At 41.1% G+C, this 19,268-nt stretch overlaps 1 protein-coding gene across 1 annotated transcript in view; it reads left to right on the top strand.

Annotated features, from left to right (window-relative positions):
- The window catches only part of LOC144671763 (solute carrier family 2, facilitated glucose transporter member 4-like), a 262,713-nt gene that overhangs the window by 229,080 nt on the left and 14,365 nt on the right, over window positions 1-19,268 (top strand). The window contains exon 2 of the mRNA XM_078533781.1: window positions 13,171-13,266. Within this exon, the coding sequence (XP_078389907.1) occupies window positions 13,171-13,266 (96 nt within the window). The remainder of the gene's footprint in view (window positions 1-13,170; window positions 13,267-19,268) is intronic.

Here is a 19,268-nt window from a genome sequence, read left to right as displayed (position 1 = left end):
TATAGATAATCTGTTCAGTTTAAAGCTGATCGAGTGGTACAGTGTGTTTATAGATAATCTGTTCAGTTTATAAATGATCGAGTGGTACAGCGTGTTTATAGATAATCTATTCAGGTTAAAGATGATCGAGTGGTACAGCGTGTTTATAGATAATCTGTACAGTTGAAAGCTGATCGAGTGGTACAGCGTGTTTATAGATAATCTGTTCAATTTAAAGCTGATCATATGTTACAGCGTGTTTATAGATAATCTGTTCAGTTTAAACCTGATCGAGTGGTACAGCGTGTTTATAGATAATCTGTTCAGTTAAAGATGATCGAGTGGTACAGTGTGTTTATAGATAATCTGTTCAGTTTTAAGATGATCGAGTGGTACAGCATGTTTATAGATATTCTGTTCAGTTTAAAACTGATCGAGTGGTACAGCGTGTTTATAGATAATCTGTTCAATTTAAAGCTGATCGAGTGGTACACTGTGTTTATAGATAATCTGTTCAGGTTAAAACTGATCGAGTGGTACAGCGTGTTTATAGATAATCTGTTCAATTTAAAGATGATCGAGTGGTACAGTGTGTTTATAGATAATCTGTTCAGTTTAAAGCAGATCGAGTGGTACAGCGTGTTTATAGATAATCTGTTCAGTTTAAAGCTGATCGATTGGTACAGTGTGTTTATAGATAATCTGTTCAGTTTAAAGCTGATCGAGTGGTACAGCATGTTTATAGATATTCTGTTCAGTTTAAAACTGATCGAGTGGTACAGCGTGTTTATAGATAATCTGTTCAATTTAAAGCTGATCGAGTGGTACAGCGTATTTATAGATAATCTGTTCAATTTAAAGATGATCGAGTGGTACAGTGTGTTTATAGATAATCTGTTCAGTTTAAAGATGATCGAGTGGTACAGTGTGTTTATAGATAATCTGTTCAGTTTAAAGCTGATCGAGTGGTACAGTGTGTTTATAGATAATCTGTTCAGTTTAATGCTGATCGAGTGGTACAGCGTGTTTAAAGATACTTTTTTCAATTTAAAGCTGATCGAGTGGTACAGTGTGTTTATACATAATCTGTTCAGTTTAAAGCTGATCGAGTGGTACAGTGTGTTTATACATAATCTGTTCAATTTAAAGCTGATCGAGTGGTACAGCGTGTTTAAAGATAATCTGTTCAGATTAAAGATAATCGAGTGGTACAGTGTGTTTATAGATAATCTGTTCAGTTCAAAGCTGGTAGAATGGTACAGCGTGTTTATAGATAATCTGTTCAGTTTAAAGCTGATCGAGTGGTACAACGTGTTTATAGATAATCTGTTCAGTTTAAAGCTGATCGAGTGGTTATGTGTGTTTATAGATAATCTGTTCAGGTTAAAAATGATCGAATGATGCTGTGTGTTTATAGATAATCTATTCAGTTTAAAGCTGATCGAGTTGTACAGCGTGTTTATAGATAATTTTTTTCAGTTTAAAGATGAGCAAGTGCTAAAGTCTGTTTTACATAACCTGTTCAGTTTTAAGCTGATCGAGTGGTACAGTGTGTTTATAGATAGTTTTTTCAGTTAAAAGCTGATCGAGTGGTACAGTGTGTTTATACATAATCTGTTCACTTTAAAGCTGATCGAGTGGTACAATGTGTTTATACCTAATTTTGTCAGTTTAAAGCTGATCGAGTGGTACAGTGTGTTTATACATAATCTGTTCAGTTTAAAGCTGATCGAGTGGTACAGCTTGTTTATGGATAATATGTTTAGTTTAGAGCTGAGCGAGTGGTACAGCGTGTTTATAGATAATCTGTTCAGTTTAAAGATGATCGAGTGGTACAGCGTGTTTATAGATAATCTATTCAGGTTAAAGATGATCGAGTGGTACAGCGTGTTTATAGATAATCTGTACAGTTGAAAGCTGATCGAGTGGTACAGCGTGTTTATAGATAATCTGTTCAATTTAAAGCTGATCATATGTTACAACGTGTTTATAGATAATCTGTTCAGTTTAAACCTGATCGAGTGGTACAGTGTGTTTATAGATAATCTGTTCAGTTTAAAGATGATCGAGTGGTACAGCGCGTTTATAGATAATCTGTTCAGTTTAAAGCTGATCAAGTGGTCCAGCGTGTTTATAGATAATCTGTACAGTTTAAAACTGATCGACTGGTACAGTGTGTTTATAGATAATCTGTTCAGGTTAAATCTGATCGAGTGGTACAGTGTGTTTATAAATAATCTGTTCAGTTTAAAGCAGATCGAGTGGTACAGTGTGTTTATAGATAATCTGTTCAGTTTAAAGCTGATCGAGTGGTACAGCGTGTTTATTGATAACCTGTTCAGTTTAAAGCTGATCGAGTGGTACAGCGTGTTTATAGATAATCTGTTCAGTTTAAAGCTGATCGAGTGGTACAGTGTGTTTATCGATAATCTGTTCAGTTTATAGCTGATCGAGTGGTACAGTGTGTTTATAGATAATCTGTTCAGTTTAAAGCTGATCGAGTGGTACAGTGTGTTTATAGATAATCTGTTCAGATTAATGCTGATCGAGTGGTACAGCGTGTTTAAAGATACTTTTTTCAGTTTAAAGCTGATCGAGTGATACAGTGTGTTTATACATAATCTGTTCAGTTTAAAGCTGATCGAGTGGTACAGTGTGTTTATACATAATCTTTCAGTTTAAAGCTGATCGAGTCGTACAGCGTGTTTATAGATAATCTGTTCAATTTAAAGCTGATCATATGTTACAGCGTGTTTATAGATAATCTGTTCAGTTTAAACCTGATCGAGTGGTACAGTGTGTTTATAGATAATCTGTTCAGTTTAAAGATGATCGAGTGGTACAGCGTGTTTATAGATAATCTGTTCAGTTTAAAGCTGATCAAGTGGTCCAGCGTGTTTATAGATAATCTGTACAGTTTAAAACTGATCGACTGGTACAGTGTGTTTATAGATAATCTGTTCAGGTTAAAGCTGATCGAGTGGTACAGTGTGTTTATAAATAATCTGTTCAGTTTAAAGCAGATCGAGTGGTACAGCGTGTTTATAGATAATCTGTTCAGATTAAAGCTGATCGAGTGGTACAGTGTGTTTATAGATAATATGTTCAGTTTTAAGATGATCGAGTGGTACAGCATGTTTATAGATATTATGTTCAGTTTAAAACTGATCGAGTGGTACACCGTGTTTATAGATAATCTGTTCAATTTAAAGTTGATCGAGTGGTACAGTGTGTTTATAGATAATCTGTTCAGGTTAAAGCTGATCGAGTGGTACAGTGTGTTTATAGATAATCTGTTCAGTTTAAAGCAGATCGAGTGGTACAGCGTGTTTATAGATAATCTGTTCAGTTTAAAGCTGATCGAGTGGTACAGTGTGTTTATAGATAATCTGTTCAGTTTAAAGCTGATCGAGTGGTACAGCATGTTTATAGACATTATGTTCAGTTTAAAACTGATCGAGTGGTACAGCGTGTTTATAGATAATCTGTTCAATTTAAAGCTGATCGAGTGGTACAGCATGTTTATAGATATTCTGTTCAGTTTAAAACTGATCGAGTGGTACAGCGTGTTTATAGATAATCTGTTCAATTTAAAACTGATCGAGTGGTACAGTGTGTTTATAGATAATCTGTTCAGGTTAAAGCTGATCGAGTGGTACAGTGTGTTTATAGATGATCTGTTCAGTTTAAAGCAGATCGAGTGGTACAGCGTGTTTATAGATAATCTGTTCAGTTTAAAGCTGATCGAGTGGTACAGTGTGTTTATAGATAATCTGTTCAGTTTAAAGTTGATCGAGTGGTACAGCATGTTTATAGATATTCTGTTCAGTTTAAAACTGATCGAGTGGTACAGCGTGTTTATAGATAATCTGTTCAGTTTAAAGCTGATCGAGTGTTACAGTGTGTTTATAGATAATCTGTTCAGTTTAAAGATGATCGAGTGGTACAGCATGTTTATACATATTCTGTTCAGTTTAAAACTGATCGAGTGGTACATCGTGTTTATAGATAATCTGTTCAATTTAAAGCTGATCGAGTGGTACAGCGTATTTATAGATAATCTGTTCAATTTAAAGCTGATCGAGTGGTACAGTGTGTTTATAGATAATCTGTTCAGTTTAAAGCTGATCGAGTGGTACAGTGTGTTTATAGATAATCTGTTCAGTTTAAAGCTGATCGAGTGGTACAGTGTGTTTATAGATAATCTGTTCAGTTTAATGCTGATCGAGTGGTACAGCGTGTTTAAAGATACTTTTTTCAGTTTAAAGCTGATCGAGTGGTACTGTGTGTTTATAGATAATCTGTTCAGTTCAAAGCTGGTAGAATGGTACAGCGTGTTTATAGATAATCTGTTCAGTTTAATGCTGATCGAGTGGTACAGCGTGTTTAAAGATACTTTTTTCAGTTTAAAGCTGATCGAGTGGTACAGTGTGTTTATAGATAATCTGTTCAGTTCAAAGCTGGTAGAATGGTACAGCGTGTTTATAGATAATCTGTTCAATTTAAAGCTGATCGAGTGGTACAGCGTGTTTATAGATAATCTCTTCAGTTTAAAGCTGATCGAGTGATAATGTGTGTTTATAGATAATCTGTTCAGGTTAAAAATGATCGAATGATACTGTGTGTTTATAGATTATCTGTTCAGTTCAAAGGTGATCGAGTTGTACAGTGTGTTTATAGATAATTTTTTTCAGTTTATAGATCAGCAAGTGGTAAAGTCTGTTTTACATAACCTGTTCAGTTTAAAGCTTATCGAGTGGTACAGCGTGTTTATAGATAGTTTTTTCAGTTAAAAGCTGATCGAGTGGTACAGTGTGTTTATACATAATCTGTTCAATTTAAAGCTGATCGAGTGGTACAATGTGTTTATACCTAATTTTGTCAGTTTAAAGCTGATCGAGTGGTACAGTGTGTTTATACATAATCTGTTCAGTTTAAAGCTGATCGAGTGGTACAGCTTGTTAATGGAAAATATGTTTAGTTTAGAGTTGAGCGAGTGGTACAGCGTGTTTATAGATAATCTGTTCAGTTTAAAGATGATCGAGTGGTACAGTGTGTTTATAGATAATCTGTTCAGTTTAAAAATGATCGAGTGGTACAGCGTGTTTATAGATAATCTATTCAGGTTAAAGATGATCGAGTGGTACAGCTTGTTTATAGATAATCTGTACAGTTGAAAGCTGATCGAGTGATACAGCGTGTTTATAGAGAATCTGTTCAATTTAAAGCTGATCATATGTTACAGCGTGTTTATAGATAATCTGTTCAGTTTAAACCTGATTGAGTGGTACAGCGTGTTTATAGATTATCTGTTCAGTTTAAAGCTGATCAAGTGGTCCAGCGTGTTTATAGATAATCTGTACAGTTTAAAACTGATCGACTGGTACAGTGTGTTTATAGATAATCTGTTCAGGTTGAAGCTGATCGAGTGGTACAGTGTGTTTATAGATAATCTGTTCAGTTTAAAGCAGATCGAGTGGTACAGCGTGTTTATAGATAATCTGTTCAGTTTAAAGCTGATCGAGTGGTACAGTGTGTTTATAGATAATCTGTTCAGTTTTAAGATGATCGAGTGGTACAGCATGTTTATAGATATTCTGTTCAGTTTAAAGCTGATCGAGTGGTACAGCGTGTTTATAGATAATCTGTTCAATTTAAAGCTGATCGAGTGGTACAGTGTGTTTATAGATAATCTGTTCAGGTTAAAGCTGATCGAGTGGTACAGTGTGTTTATAGATAATCTGTTCAGTTTAAAGCAGATCGAGTGGTACAGCGTGTTTATAGATAATCTGTTCAGTTTAAAGCTGATCGAGTGGTACAGTGTGTTTATTGATAATCTGTTCAGTTTAAAGATGATCGAGTGGTACAGCATGTTTATAGATATTATGTTCAGTTTAAAACTGATCGAGTGGTACAGTGTGTTTATAGATAATCTGTTCAATTTAAAGCTGATCGAGTGGTACATCGTGTTTATAGAGAACCTGTTCAGTTTAAAGCTGATCGAGTGGTACAGCGTGTTTATAGATAATCTGTTCAGTTTAAAGCTGATCGAGTGGTACAGTGTGTTTATAGATAATCTGTTCAGTTTAAAGCTGATCGAGTGGTACAGCATGTTTATAGATATTATGTTCAGTTTAAAACTGATCGAGTGGTACAGTGTGTTTATAGATAATCTGTTCAATTTAAAGCTGATCGAGTGGTACATCGTGTTTATAGAGAACCTGTTCAGTTTAAAGCTGATCGAGTGGTACAGCGTGTTTATAGATAATCTGTTCAGTTTAAAGCTGATCGAGTGGTACAGTGTGTTTATAGATAATCTGTTCAGTTTAAAGCTGATCGAGTGGTACAGTGTGTTTATAGATAATCTGTTCAGTTTAATGTTGATCGAGTGGTAGAGCGTGTTTAATGATACTTTTTCAGTTTAAAGCTGATCGAGTGGTACAGTGTGTTTATACATAATCTGTTCAGTTTAAAGCTGATCGAGTGGTACAGTGTGTTTATACATAATCTGTTCAGTTTAAAGCTGATCGAGTGGTACAGCGTGTTTATAGATAATCTGTTCAGTTTAAAGCTGATCGAGTGGTACAGTGTGTTTATAGATAATCTGTTCAGTTTAAAGATGATCGAATGGTACAGTGTGTTTATACATAATCTGTTCAGTTTAAAACTGATCGATTGGTACAGCGTGTTAATAGATAATCTTTTCAGTTTAAAGATGATCGAGTGGTACATTGTGATTGTCAAGAATCTGTTCAATTTAAAGCTGATCGAGTGGTACAGTCTGTTTACAGATAATCTGTTCAGTTTGAAGGTGATCGAGTGTTACTGTGTGTTTATACATAATTTTTTAAGTTTAAAGCTGATCGAGTGGTACAGTGTGTTTATACATAATCTGTTCAGTTTAAAGCTGATCGAGCGGTGCAGCGTGTTTACAGATAATCTGTTCAGTTTAAAGCTGATCGAGTGGTACAGCGTGTTTATAGATAATCTGTTCAATTTAAAGCTGATCGAGTGGTACAGTGTGTTTATAGATAATCTGTTCAGTTTAAAGCTGATCGAGTGGTACAGTGTGTTTATAGATAATCTATTCAGTTTAAAGATGATCGAGTGGTACAGTGTGTTTATAGATAATCTGTTCAGTTTAAAGATGATCGAGTGGTACAGTGTGTTTATAGATAATCTGTTCAGTTTAAAGCGATCGAGTGGTACAGTGTGTTTATAGATAATCTGTTCAGTTTAAAGCTGATCGAGTTGTACAGCGTGTTTATAGATAATTTTTTTCAGTTTAAAGATGAGCAAGTGGTAAAGTCTGTTTTTACATAACCTGTTCAGTTTAAAGCTGATCGAGTGGTACAGCGTGTTTATAGATAGTTTTTTCAGTTAAAAGCTGATCGAGTTGTACTGTGTGTTTATACATAATCTGTTCAGTTTAAAGCTGATCGAGTGGTACAATGTGTTTATACATAATTTTGTCAGTTTAATGCTGATCGAGTGGTACAGCGTGTTTATGGATAATCTGTTCAGTTTAAAGCTGAACGAGTGGTACAGCGTGTTTATAGATAATCTGTTCAGTTTAAAGCTGATCGAGTGGTACAGCTTGTTTATGGATAATCTGTTCAGTTTAAAGCTGATCGAGTGGTACAGTTTGTTTTATGGATAATATGTTTAGTTTAAAGCTGATCGAGTGGTACAGCGTGTTTATAGATAATCTGTACAATTTAAAACTGATCGAGTGGTACAGTGTGTTTATAGATAATCTGTTCAGGTTAAAGCAGATCGAGTGGTACAGTGTGTTTATAGATAATCTGTTCAGTTTAAAGCTGATCGAGTGGTACAGCCTGTTTATAGATAATCTGTTCAGTTTAAAGCTGATCGAGTGGTACAGTGTGTTTATAGATAATCTGTTCAGTTTAAAGCTGATCGAGTGGTACAGCATGTTTATAGATATTCTGTTCAGTTTAAAGCTGATCGAGTGGTACAGCGTGTTTATAGATAATCTGTTCCATTTAAAACTGATCGAGTGTTACAGTGTGTTTATAGATAATCTGTTCAGTTTAAAGCTGATCGAGTGGTACAGTGCGTTTATAGATAAACACGCTGTACCTACAACCACTCCAAACTCAACTTCTCCCCACCCCCCACCTTAAACCAGAATATATTTCACCCCTCTCCTAAATATACTCAGTTCGGTTGAAGGGACGTGAGGACTCGAAACGTCGACTCATTTCTTCTCCGCCGATGCTGTCAGACCTGCTGAGTTTTTCCAGGTAATTCTGTTTTTGTATTTATACATAATCTATTCTGGTTCAAGATGACCAAGTGGTACATGGTGTTTATAGATAATCTGTTCAGTTTAAAGCTGATCGAGTGGTACAGGGTGTTTATAGATAATCTGTTCAATTTAAAGTTGATCGAGTGGTGCAGTGTGTTTATAGATAATCTGTTCAGTTTAAAGCTGATCGAGTGGTACAGTGTGTTTATAGATAATCTGTTCAGTTTAAAGCTGATCTAGTGGTACAGTGTGTTTATAGCTAATCTGTTCAGTTTAATGCTGATCGAGTGGTACAGCGTGTTTAAAGATACTTTTTTCAGTTTAAAGCTGATCGAGTGGTACAGTGTGTTTATACATAATCTGTTCAGTTTAAAGCTGATCGAGTGGTACAGTGTGTTTATACATAATCTGTTCAGTTTAAAGCTGATCGAGTGGTACAGCGTGTTTATAGATAATCTGTTCAGTTTAAAGCTGATCGAGTGGTACAGAATGTTTATAGATAATCTGTTCAGTTTAATGATGATCGAGTGGTACAGTGTGTTTATACATAATCTGTTCAGTTTAAAACTGATCGAGTGGTACAGCGTGTTTATAGATAATCTGTTCAGTTTAAAGATGATCGAGTGGTACATTGTGATTGTCATGAAACTGTTCAATTTAAAGCTGATCGAGTGGTACAGCCTGTTTACAGATAATCTGTTCAGTTTGAAGGTGATCGAGTGTTACTGTGTGTTTATACATAATTTTTTAAGTTTAAAGCTGATCGAGTGGTACAGTGTGTTTATACATAATCTGTTCAGTTTAAAGCTGATCGGGTGGTGCAGCGTGTTTACAGATAATCTGTTCAGTTTAAAGCTGATCGAGTGGTACAGCGTGTTTATAGATAATCTGTTCAATTTAAAGCTGATCGAGTGGTACAGTGTGTTTATAGATAATCTGTTCAGTTTAAAGCTGATCGAGTGGTACAGTGTGTTTATAGATAATCTATTCAGTTTAAAGATGATCGAGTGGTACAGTGTGTTTATAGATAATCTGTTCAGTTTAAAGCTGATCGAGTGGTACAGTGTGTTTATAGATAATCTGTTCAGTTTAAAGCGATCGAGTGGTACAGTGTGTTTATAGATAATCTGTTCAGTTTAAAGCTGATCGAGTTGTACAGCGTGTTTATAGATAATTTTTTTCAGTTTAAAGATGAGCAAGTGGTAAAGTCTGTTTTTACATAACCTGTTCAGTTTAAAGCTGATCGAGTGGTACAGCGTGTTTATAGATATTTTTTCAGTTAAAAGCTGATCGAGTTGTACTGTGTGTTTATACATAATCTGTTCAGTTTAAAGCTGATCGAGTGGTACAATGTGTTTATACATAATTTTGTCAGTTTAACGCTGATCGAGTGGTACAGCGTGTTTATAGATAATCTGTTCAGTTTAAAGCTGAACGAGTGGTACAGCGTGTTTATAGATAATCTGTTCAGTTTAAAGCTGATCGAGTGGTACAGCTTGTTTATGGATAATCTGTTCAGTTTAAAGCTGATCGAGTGGTACAGTTTGTTTATGGATAATATGTTTAGTTTAAAGCTGATCGAGTGGTACAGCGTGTTTATAGATAATCTGTACAATTTAAAACTGATCGAGTGGTACAGTGTGTTTATAGATAATCTGTTCAGGTTAAAGCAGATCGAGTGGTACAGTGTGTTTATAGATAATCTGTTCAGTTTAAAGCTGATCGAGTGGTACAGCCTGTTTATAGATAATCTGTTCAGTTTAAAGCTGATCGAGTGGTACAGTGTGTTTATAGATAATCTGTTCAGTTTAAAGCTGATCGATTGATACAGCATGTTTATAGATATTCTGTTCAGTTTAAAGCTGATCGAGTGGTACAGCGTGTTTATAGATAATCTGTTCCATTTAAAACTGATCGAGTGTTACAGTGTGTTTATAGATAATCTGTTCAGTTTAAAGCTGATCGAGTGGTACAGTGCGTTTATAGATAAACACGCTGTACCTACAACCACTCCAAACTCAACTTCTCCCCACCCCCCACCTTAAACCAGAATATATTTCACCCCTCTCCTAAATATACTCAGTTCGGTTGAAGGGACGTGAGGACTCGAAACGTCGACTCATTTCTTCTCCGCCGATGCTGTCAGACCTGCTGAGTTTTTCCAGGTAATTCTGTTTTTGTATTTATACATAATCTATTCTGGTTCAAGATGACCAAGTGGTACATGGTGTTTATAGATAATCTGTTCAGTTTAAAGCTGATCGAGTGGTACAGGGTGTTTATAGATAATCTGTTCAATTTAAAGTTGATCGAGTGGTGCAGTGTGTTTATAGATAATCTGTTCAGTTTAAAGCTGATCGAGTGGTACAGTGTGTTTATAGATAATCTGTTCAGTTTAAAGCTGATCTAGTGGTACAGTGTGTTTTTAGCTAATCTGTTCAGTTTAATGCTGATCGAGTGGTACAGCGTGTTTAAAGATACTTTTTTCAGTTTAAAGCTGATCGTGTGGTACAGTGTGTTTATACATAATCTGTTCAGTTTAAAGCTGATCGAGTGGTACAGTGTGTTTATACATAATCTGTTCAGTTTAAAGCTGATCGAGTGGTACAGCGTGTTTATAGATAATCTGTTCAGTTTAAAGCTGATCGAGTGGTACAGAATGTTTATAGGTAATCTGTTCAGTTTAATGATGATCGAGTGGTACAGTGTGTTTATACATAATCTGTTCAGTTTAAAACTGATCGAGTGGTACAGCGTGTTTATAGATAATCTGTTCAGTTTAAAGATGATCGAGTGGTACATTGTGATTGTCATGAAACTGTTCAATTTAAAGCTGATCGAGTGGTACAGCCTGTTTACAGATAATCTGTTCAGTTTGAAGGTGATCGAGTGTTACTGTGTGTTTATACATAATTTTTTAAGTTTAAAGCTGATCGAGTGGTACAGTGTGTTTATACATAATCTGTTCAGTTTAAAGCTGATCGGGTGGTGCAGCGTGTTTATAGATAATCTGTTCAGTTTAAAGCTGATCGAGTGGTACAGTGTGTTTATACATAATCTCTTCAATTTAAAGCTGATCGAGTGGTACAGTGTGTTTATAGATAATCTGTTCAGTTTAAAGCTGATCGAGTGGTACAGTGTGTTTATAGATAATCTGTTCAGTTTAAAGCTGATCGAGTGGTACAGTGTGTTTATAGATAATCTGTTCAGTTTAAAGCTGATCGAGTGGTACAGTGTGTTTATAGATAATCTGTTAAGTTTAAAGCTGATCGAGTGGTACAGCGTGTTTATAGATAATCTGTTCAGTTTAAATCTGATCGAGTGGTACAGTGTGTTTATACATAATCTCTTCAGTTTAAAGCTGATCGAGTGGTACAGTGTGTTTATACATAATCTCTTCAATTTAAAGCTGATCGAGTGGTACAGTTTGTTTATAGATAATCTGTTCAGTTTAAAGCTGATCGAGTGGTACAGTGTGTTTATAGATAATATGTTCAGTTTGAAGATGATCGAGTGGTAAAGTGTGTTTATACATAATCTCTTCAATTTGAAGCTGATCGAGTGGTACAGCGTGTTTATAGATAATCTGTTCAGTTTAAAGATGATCGAGTGGTAAAGTGTGTTTATAGATAATCTGTTCAGTTTAAAGATGATCGAGTGGTACAGTGTGTTTATACATAATCTGTTCAGTTTAAATCTGATCGAGTGGTACAGCGAGTTTATAGATAATCTGTTCAGTTTAAAGATGATCGAGTGGTACAGCGTGTTTATAGATAATCTGTTCAATTTAAAACTGATCGAGTGGTACAGTTTGTTTATCGATAATCTGTTCAGTTTAAAGCTGATCGAGTGGTATAGCGTGTTTATAGACAATCTGTTCATATTAAAGATGATCGAGTGGTACACCGTGTTTAGAGATAATCTAAAGTAAAGATTAAGATAATGTGTATCTGTTCAGGAGTGTCATACGGACAGGAAATTTTAAGTCTTTTTAATCTCTGCACTATTGCTCTTTACACCTGTTGAGTTTTTCCAGCATTTTCTGTTTCTGTTTCTCATAGTTAATCTGTTTAGTTCGAGGAACACGTTTTCACACTGCGACCATTACTCTTTTTGTAGCTGTGGCAATGAATTAATCCGACAGTCGGATTAGAAACCAATTTTGAACAATCGCTAAAAAAATTCCCTTACTCTCCAGATCTTAAGATAAAGTTTGTTTTTGTTTCACTCAGTTTCTAACCCCGTGCTGTACCTGTCCTGGGAGTGTTTGATGGGGACAGTGTAGAGGGAGCTTTACTCTGTATCTAACCCCGTGCAGTACCTGTCCTGGGAGTGTTTGATGGGGACAGTGTAGAGGGAGCTTTACTCTGTATCTAACCCCGTGCTGTACCTGCCCTGGGAGTGTTTGATGGGGACAGTGTAGAGGGAGCTTTACTCTGTATCTAACCCCGTGCTGTACCTGCCCTGGGAGTGTTTGATGGAGACAGTGTAGAGGGAGCTTTACTCTGTATCTAACCCCGTGCAGTACCTGTCCTGGGAGTGTTTGATGGGGACAGTGTAGAGGGAGCTTTACTCTGTATCTAACCCCGTGCTGTACCTGCCCTGGGAGTGTTTGATGGAGTCAGTGTAGGGTGTTCCTATCTGTGCTCAATCTGTTGAGGTGATGGAGTTGTGGTACATTATATTGGGAAATATAATCGGAGAGAATCAGTCGGAGATATTTGTTGGAAGTATCTGTCCATCTGGTTAGTGAAGAGAAGGGAGAGTTTGGGGATTTCCTGAGTTGCGATTAATTAGCGAAAGGAAGTTTGAGGTTTTTTCTCAGCCCTGTGTGAGGTTTTTGTGATGATGGGGAGGGCTGGGTCACGGAGAATTGTTTTCCGTCACCTTCATTCTGTGTATGTTCTCTTTACTCACAGCGGGTCACAGGCACCCTGATCTTGGCCGTTTTCACAGCCGTACTGGGATCGCTGCAGTTCGGTTACAACGTCGGGGTCATCAATGCACCGCAGAAGGTAAGAGGCCAAGGGAGAGACAGAGTGAGAAGGGAGGAGAGAGATAGAATGCAAAGGGAAAGAGAGGAAGAGTCAGAGGAGCAGAGGGAAAAGGGAAGAGGGGAAGAGGGAAAGAGAGAGGTGAGAGCAATAGGTGGGGGAGAGAGAGGGATGGGGATATAGAGAGAGAGAGAAGGAGGGAGAAGAGAGAGAAAGAGATGGAGAGACTGGGAACAAAAGACAGAAGGTGATGTGGAGAGAGGAAGACTGGGAAATAGAGAGAGGGAGAGGTTGGGGAGAGTGTGAGGAGAGAGAGGGGGATGGAGGCGAGTGGGACAGGGAGGGAATGGGACTGAGAGCGAGGGATGGATAGGGAGAGCTGCAGGGAGAGGAGGGATGATAGGAGTTGTGGAGAGAGATAGGGGAGGTAAAGAAAGATGGAGAGACAGTAAGATAAAGGAGGGGGAGAGACAGGAAAGATATGGACAAGGGGGAGGGAGAATGAGAGAGAGACTCGGACAGAGGGAATGGGATTGCAGAAGAGGACAAAAGCAAACAGCTGACAGGATGAAAGTGAGAGAGATCCTGGGGGAAGCTGTGGTCCGAGTGAGGCAAAAACCGGAAATTCTGGGTAAAGCGGAAAGAAACAGAGCACGAGATAGAAAGACCCGGAGGGCGAGCGGGGGAGGGGGAGGGGGGTAGTGTGAGAGGGGGGGGAGTGTGAGAGGGGGGAGTGTGAGGGGGGGGAGTGTGAGGGGGGGGAGTGTGAGAGGGGGGAGTGTGAGAGGGGGGAGTGTGAGAGGGGGGGAGTGTGAGAGAGGGGAGTGTGAGAGGGGGGAGTGTGAGAGGGGGGAGTGTGAGAGGGGTGGAGTGTGAGGGTGGGAGTGTGAGGGGGGAGTGTGAGAGGGGGGAGTGTGAGAGGGGGGACAGTGTGAGAGGGGGAGTGTGAGAGGGGGGAGTGTGAGAGGGGGGGGAGTGTGAGATGGGGGAGTGTGAGGGGGGAGTGTGAGAGGGGGGGGAGTGTGAGGGGGGCGAGTGTGAGAGGGGGGAGTGTGAGAGGGGGGGAGTGTGAGGGGGGGAGTGTGAGAGGGGGGAGTGTGAGAGGAGGAGTGTGAGAGGGGGGAGTGTGAGGGGGGAGTGTGAGGGGGGGGAGTGTGAGGGTGGGAGTGTGAGGGGGGAGTGTGAGAGGGGGGAGTGTGAGAGGGGGGGCAGTGTGAGAGGGGGAGTGTGAGAGGGGGGAGTGTGAGAGGGGGGGGAGTGTGAGATGGGGGAGTGTGAGGGGGCAGTGTGAGAGGGGGGGGAGTGTGAGGGGGGCGAGTGTGAGAGGGGGGAGTGTGAGAGGGGGGGAGTGTGAGATGGCGGAGTGTGAGGGGGGGAGTGTGAGAGGGGGGAGTGTGAGAGGAGGAGTGTGAGAGGGGGGAGTGTGAGGGGGGGGAGTGTGAGAGGGGGGGAGTGTGAAAGGGGGGAGTGTGAGAGGGGGGAGTGTGAGAGGGGGGGAGTGTGAGAGGGGGGAGTGTGAGAGGAGGAGTGTGAGAGGGGGAGTGTGAGAGGGGGGAGTGTGAGAGGGGGGAGTGTGAGGGGGGGGAGTGTGAGAGGTGCTGTGAGGTGGGGTCTGTGGAGATGGGGGATGAGCTGGAGACTGGGATCTGGTCTCACTCACTATCCAGCCCACATTGGAAGCTGGTCGGAGCAGAGAGCAGCATTTCCTCCCCCCCCCAGCTAGAAATAACCCGCGGGGAATCTAACATCCCAAAGCCTCGAGCTGGATCCGGAGTAAATCCTCCTGATATCACAGCCCCTCTCGCACTCACCAGCCGGGACCTCTCCATCGCTCGCTCGGGGGTTCGAATCTTTCTCCCAGAGAAGTGAACCCATAAACCAGGCAGACGACGTGCAGCTGTTCCAGAGAATGTCTCCCCATCACTTTCTCAAAGGCACCAAGGGGTGGATAATAAACGCTGGCCAAGTGAACAAGCTCACATCTCCGAGTGCGGTACTGAGGGAGTGCCACACTGTCAGAGGGTCAGTACTGAGGGAGTGCGGCACTGTCGGAGGGTCAGTACTGAGGGAGTGCCACACTGTCAGAGGGTCAGTACTGAGGGAGTGTCGCACTGTCGGAGGGTCAGTACTGAGGGAGTGCTGCATTGGCTGTTTTTTAATTCATATTCATTCACAGGATGTGGGCTTCGCTGGCTGGGCCAGCATTTACTGCCCATCCCTAATTGCCCTTGTGAAGGTGGGGGTGAGCTGCCTTCTTGAACCGCTGCAGTCCATGTGGTGTAGGTACAACCCACCGTGCTGTTAGGGAGGGAGTTCCAGGATTTTGACCCAGCGACAGTGAAGGAACGGTGATATATTTCCAAGTCAGGATGGTGAGTGACTTGGAGGGGAACTTCCAGGTGGTGGTGTTCCCATGTGTCTGCTGCCCTTGTCCTTCTAGATGGTAGTGGTCATGGGTTTGGAAGGTGCTGCCTAAGGAGCCTTGGTGAGTTCCTGCAGTGCATCTTGTAGATGGTAAACACACTGCTGCTACTGTGCATCGGTGGTGGAGGGAGTGAGTGTTTGTGCATGTGGTGCCAATCAAGCGGGGCTGTTTTGTCCTGGATGGTGTCGAGCTTCTTGAGTGTTGTGGGAGCTGCACTCATCCAGGCAAGTGGGGAGTATTCCATCACACTCCTGACTTGTATCTTGTAGATGGTGGACAGGCTTTGGGGAGTCAGGACATGAGTTACTCGCTGCAGGATTCCTCGCCTCTGACCTGCTCTTGTAGCCACAGTATTTATATGACTAGTCCAGTTCAGTTTCTGGTCAATGGTAATCCCCAGGATGTTGATAGTGGGGGATTCAGTGATGGTAATGCCATTGCACATCAAGTAGCGATGGTTGGATTCCCTCTTAGAACCATAGAACCATAGAACACTACAGCACAGAAAACAGGCCGTTCGGCCTTTCTAGTCTGTGCCCAAATAGTCCCATTGACCTGCACCTAGTCCATAACCCTCCAGACCTCTCCCATTCATGTATCTATCCAATTTATTCTTAAAACTTAAGAGTGAGCCCGCATTTACCACGTCAGACGGTAGCTCGTTCCACACTCTCACCACTCTCTGAGTGAAGAAGTTCCCCCTAATGTTCCCCCTAAATCTTTCCCCTTTCACCCTAAAGCCATGTCCTCTCGTGTTTATCTCTCCTAATCTAACTGGAAAGAGCCTTCTCGCATTTACTCTGTCTATACCCCTCATAATTTTGTAAACTTCTATCAAATCTCCCCTCATTCTTCTACGCTCCAAGGAATAAAGTCCTAACCTGTTTTATCTTTCCCTGTAACTCAACTCCTTAAGACCCGGCAACATCCTAGTAAATCTTCTCTGCACTATCTCAATCTTACTGATATCCTTCCTGTAGTTAGGCGACCAGAACTGCACACAATACTCCAAAGTTGGCCTCACCAATGTCTTTTACAATCTCACCATAACATCCCAACTCCTATACTCAATACTTGTTGGAGATGGTCATTGCCTGACACTTGTGTGGCACGAATGTTACTTGCCACTTGTCAGCCCAAGCCTGGATATTGTCCAGGTCATGCTGCATTTCGACATGGACTGCTTCAGTATCTGAGGAGTCGCGAATGGTGCTGAACATTGTGCAATCATCAGCGAACATCCCCACTTCTGACCTTATGATGGAAGGAAGGTCATTGATGAAGCAGCTGAAGATGGTTGGGCCGAGGACACTACCCTGAGGAATTCCTGCAGTGATGTCCTGGAGCTGAGATGACTGACCTCCAACAACCACAACCATCTTCCTTTGTGCTCGGTATGACTCCAACCAGCGGAGAGTTTTCCCCTGATTCCCATTGACTCCAGTTTTGCTAGGGCTCCTTGATGCCACACTCGGTCAAATGCTGCCTTGATGTCAATGGCAGTCACTCTTACCTCACCTCGGGAGTTCAGCTCTTTTGTCCATGTTTGAACCAAGGCTGAACAAAGAACAAAGAAAAGTACAGCACAGGAACAGGCCCTTCGCCCCTCCAAGCCTGCGCCCATCATATTGCCCGTCAAACTAAAACATTTTGCATTTCCGGGGTCCGTATCCCTCTATTCCCATCCTATTCATGGATTTGTCAAACTGCCTCTTAAACATCACTATCATACCTGCTTCCACCACCTCCTCTGGCAGCGAATTCCAGACACTCACTACCCTCTGCGTAAAAAACTTGCCCTGCACATCTCCCCTATAGTTTTCTCCTCTCACCTTAAATCTATGTCCCCTAGTAATTGACTCTTCCACCCTGGGAAAAAGCTTCTGACTATCTACTCTGTCCATGCCACTCATAATTTTGTAAACTTCTATCAAGTCGCCCCTCAATCTCCGTCGCTCTAGTGAGAACAATCTGAGTTTCTCCAACCTCTCCTCATAGCTAATAACCTCCAGACCAGGCAGCATCCTGGTAAACCTCCTCTGCACCCTCTCCAACGCCTCCATATCCTTCTGGTAATGTGGTGACCAGAATTGCACGCAATATTCTAAGTGTGGCCTAACCAAGGTTCTATACAGCTGCAGCATGACTTCCCACCTTTTATACTCAATACCCCTGCCGATGAAGGCAAGCATGCCATATGCCTTCCTGACTACCTTACCCACCTGCGTTGCCACTTTCCGTGACCTGTGGACCTGTACACCCAGATCCCTCTGCCCGTCGATGCACTTAAGGGTTCTGCCATTTACTGTATAATTCCTGCCTGTATTAGACCTTCCAAAATGCAATACCTCACATTTGTCCGGATTAAACTCCATCTGCCATTTCTCCGCCCAAGTCTCCAACCGATCTATATCTCGTTGTATCCTTTGACAATCCTCTTCACTATCTGCAACTCCTCCAACCTTAGTGTCGTCTGCAAACTTACTAATTAGCCCAGTTACATTTTCCTCCAAATCATTTATGTACACTACAAACAGCAAAGGTCCCAGCACTGATCCCTGCGGAACTCCGCTAGTCACAGCTCTCCATTCAGAAGAGCACCCTTCCACTGCTACCTTCTGTCTTCTATGACCAAGGCAATTTGTATCCATCTTGCCAGCTCACCTCTGATACCGTGTGACTTTACCTTCTGTACCAGTCTGCCATGTGGGACCTTGTCAAAGGCCTTACTGAAATCCATGTAGATAACATCCACTGCCCTTCCATCGTCGATCATCTTTGTCACTTCCTCGAAAAACTCGATCAAGTTAGTGAGACACGACCTCCCCTTCACAAAACCATGCTGCCTCTCACTAGTACGCCCATTTGCTTCCAAATGGTAGTAAATCCTGTCACGAAGGATCTTCTCCAATAATTTCCCTACCACTGACGTAAGGCTCACCGGCCTGTAATTTCCTGGACTATCCCTGCTACCCTTCTTAAACAATGGAACAACTTTGGCCATTCTCCAGTCCTCTGGGTTCTCACCCATAGCCAGTGAGGATACAAAGATTTCTGTCAAGGCCCCAGCAATCTCCTCCCTTTTAACAAGGTCAGGAGCTGAGTGACCCTGGCAGAACCCAAACTGGGCATCCGTGAGTAGGTTATTGCTAAGCAAGTGCCGCTTGATAGCACTATTGATGACCCCTTCCATTACTTTACTGATGATCGAGAGTAGACTGATGGGGCGGTAATTGGCCGGGTTGGATTTATCCTGCTTTTTGTGTACAGGACATACCTGGGCAATTTTCCACATAGCCGGGTAGATGCCAGTGTTGTAGCTGTACTGGAACAGCTTGGATAGGGACGTGGCAAGTTCTGGAGCACAAGTCTTCAGTACTATTGCTGGAATAATGTCAGGGCCCATAGTCTTTACAGTATCCAGTGTCTTCAGCCGTTTCTTGATATCATGTGGAGTGAATCGAATTGGCTGAAGACTGGCGTCTGTGATGCTGGGGACCTCCAGAGGAGGTCGAGATGGATCATCCACTCGGCACTTCTGGCCGAAGATTGTTGCGAATGCTTCAGCCTTATCTTTTGCACTGATGTGCTGGGCTCC

This window comes from Cetorhinus maximus, chromosome 34 (assembly GCF_964194155.1).
Source record: "Cetorhinus maximus chromosome 34, sCetMax3.hap1.1, whole genome shotgun sequence".
NCBI lineage: Eukaryota > Metazoa > Chordata > Chondrichthyes > Lamniformes > Cetorhinidae > Cetorhinus > Cetorhinus maximus.
This window is presented reverse-complemented; position numbering and strand designations above follow the sequence as displayed.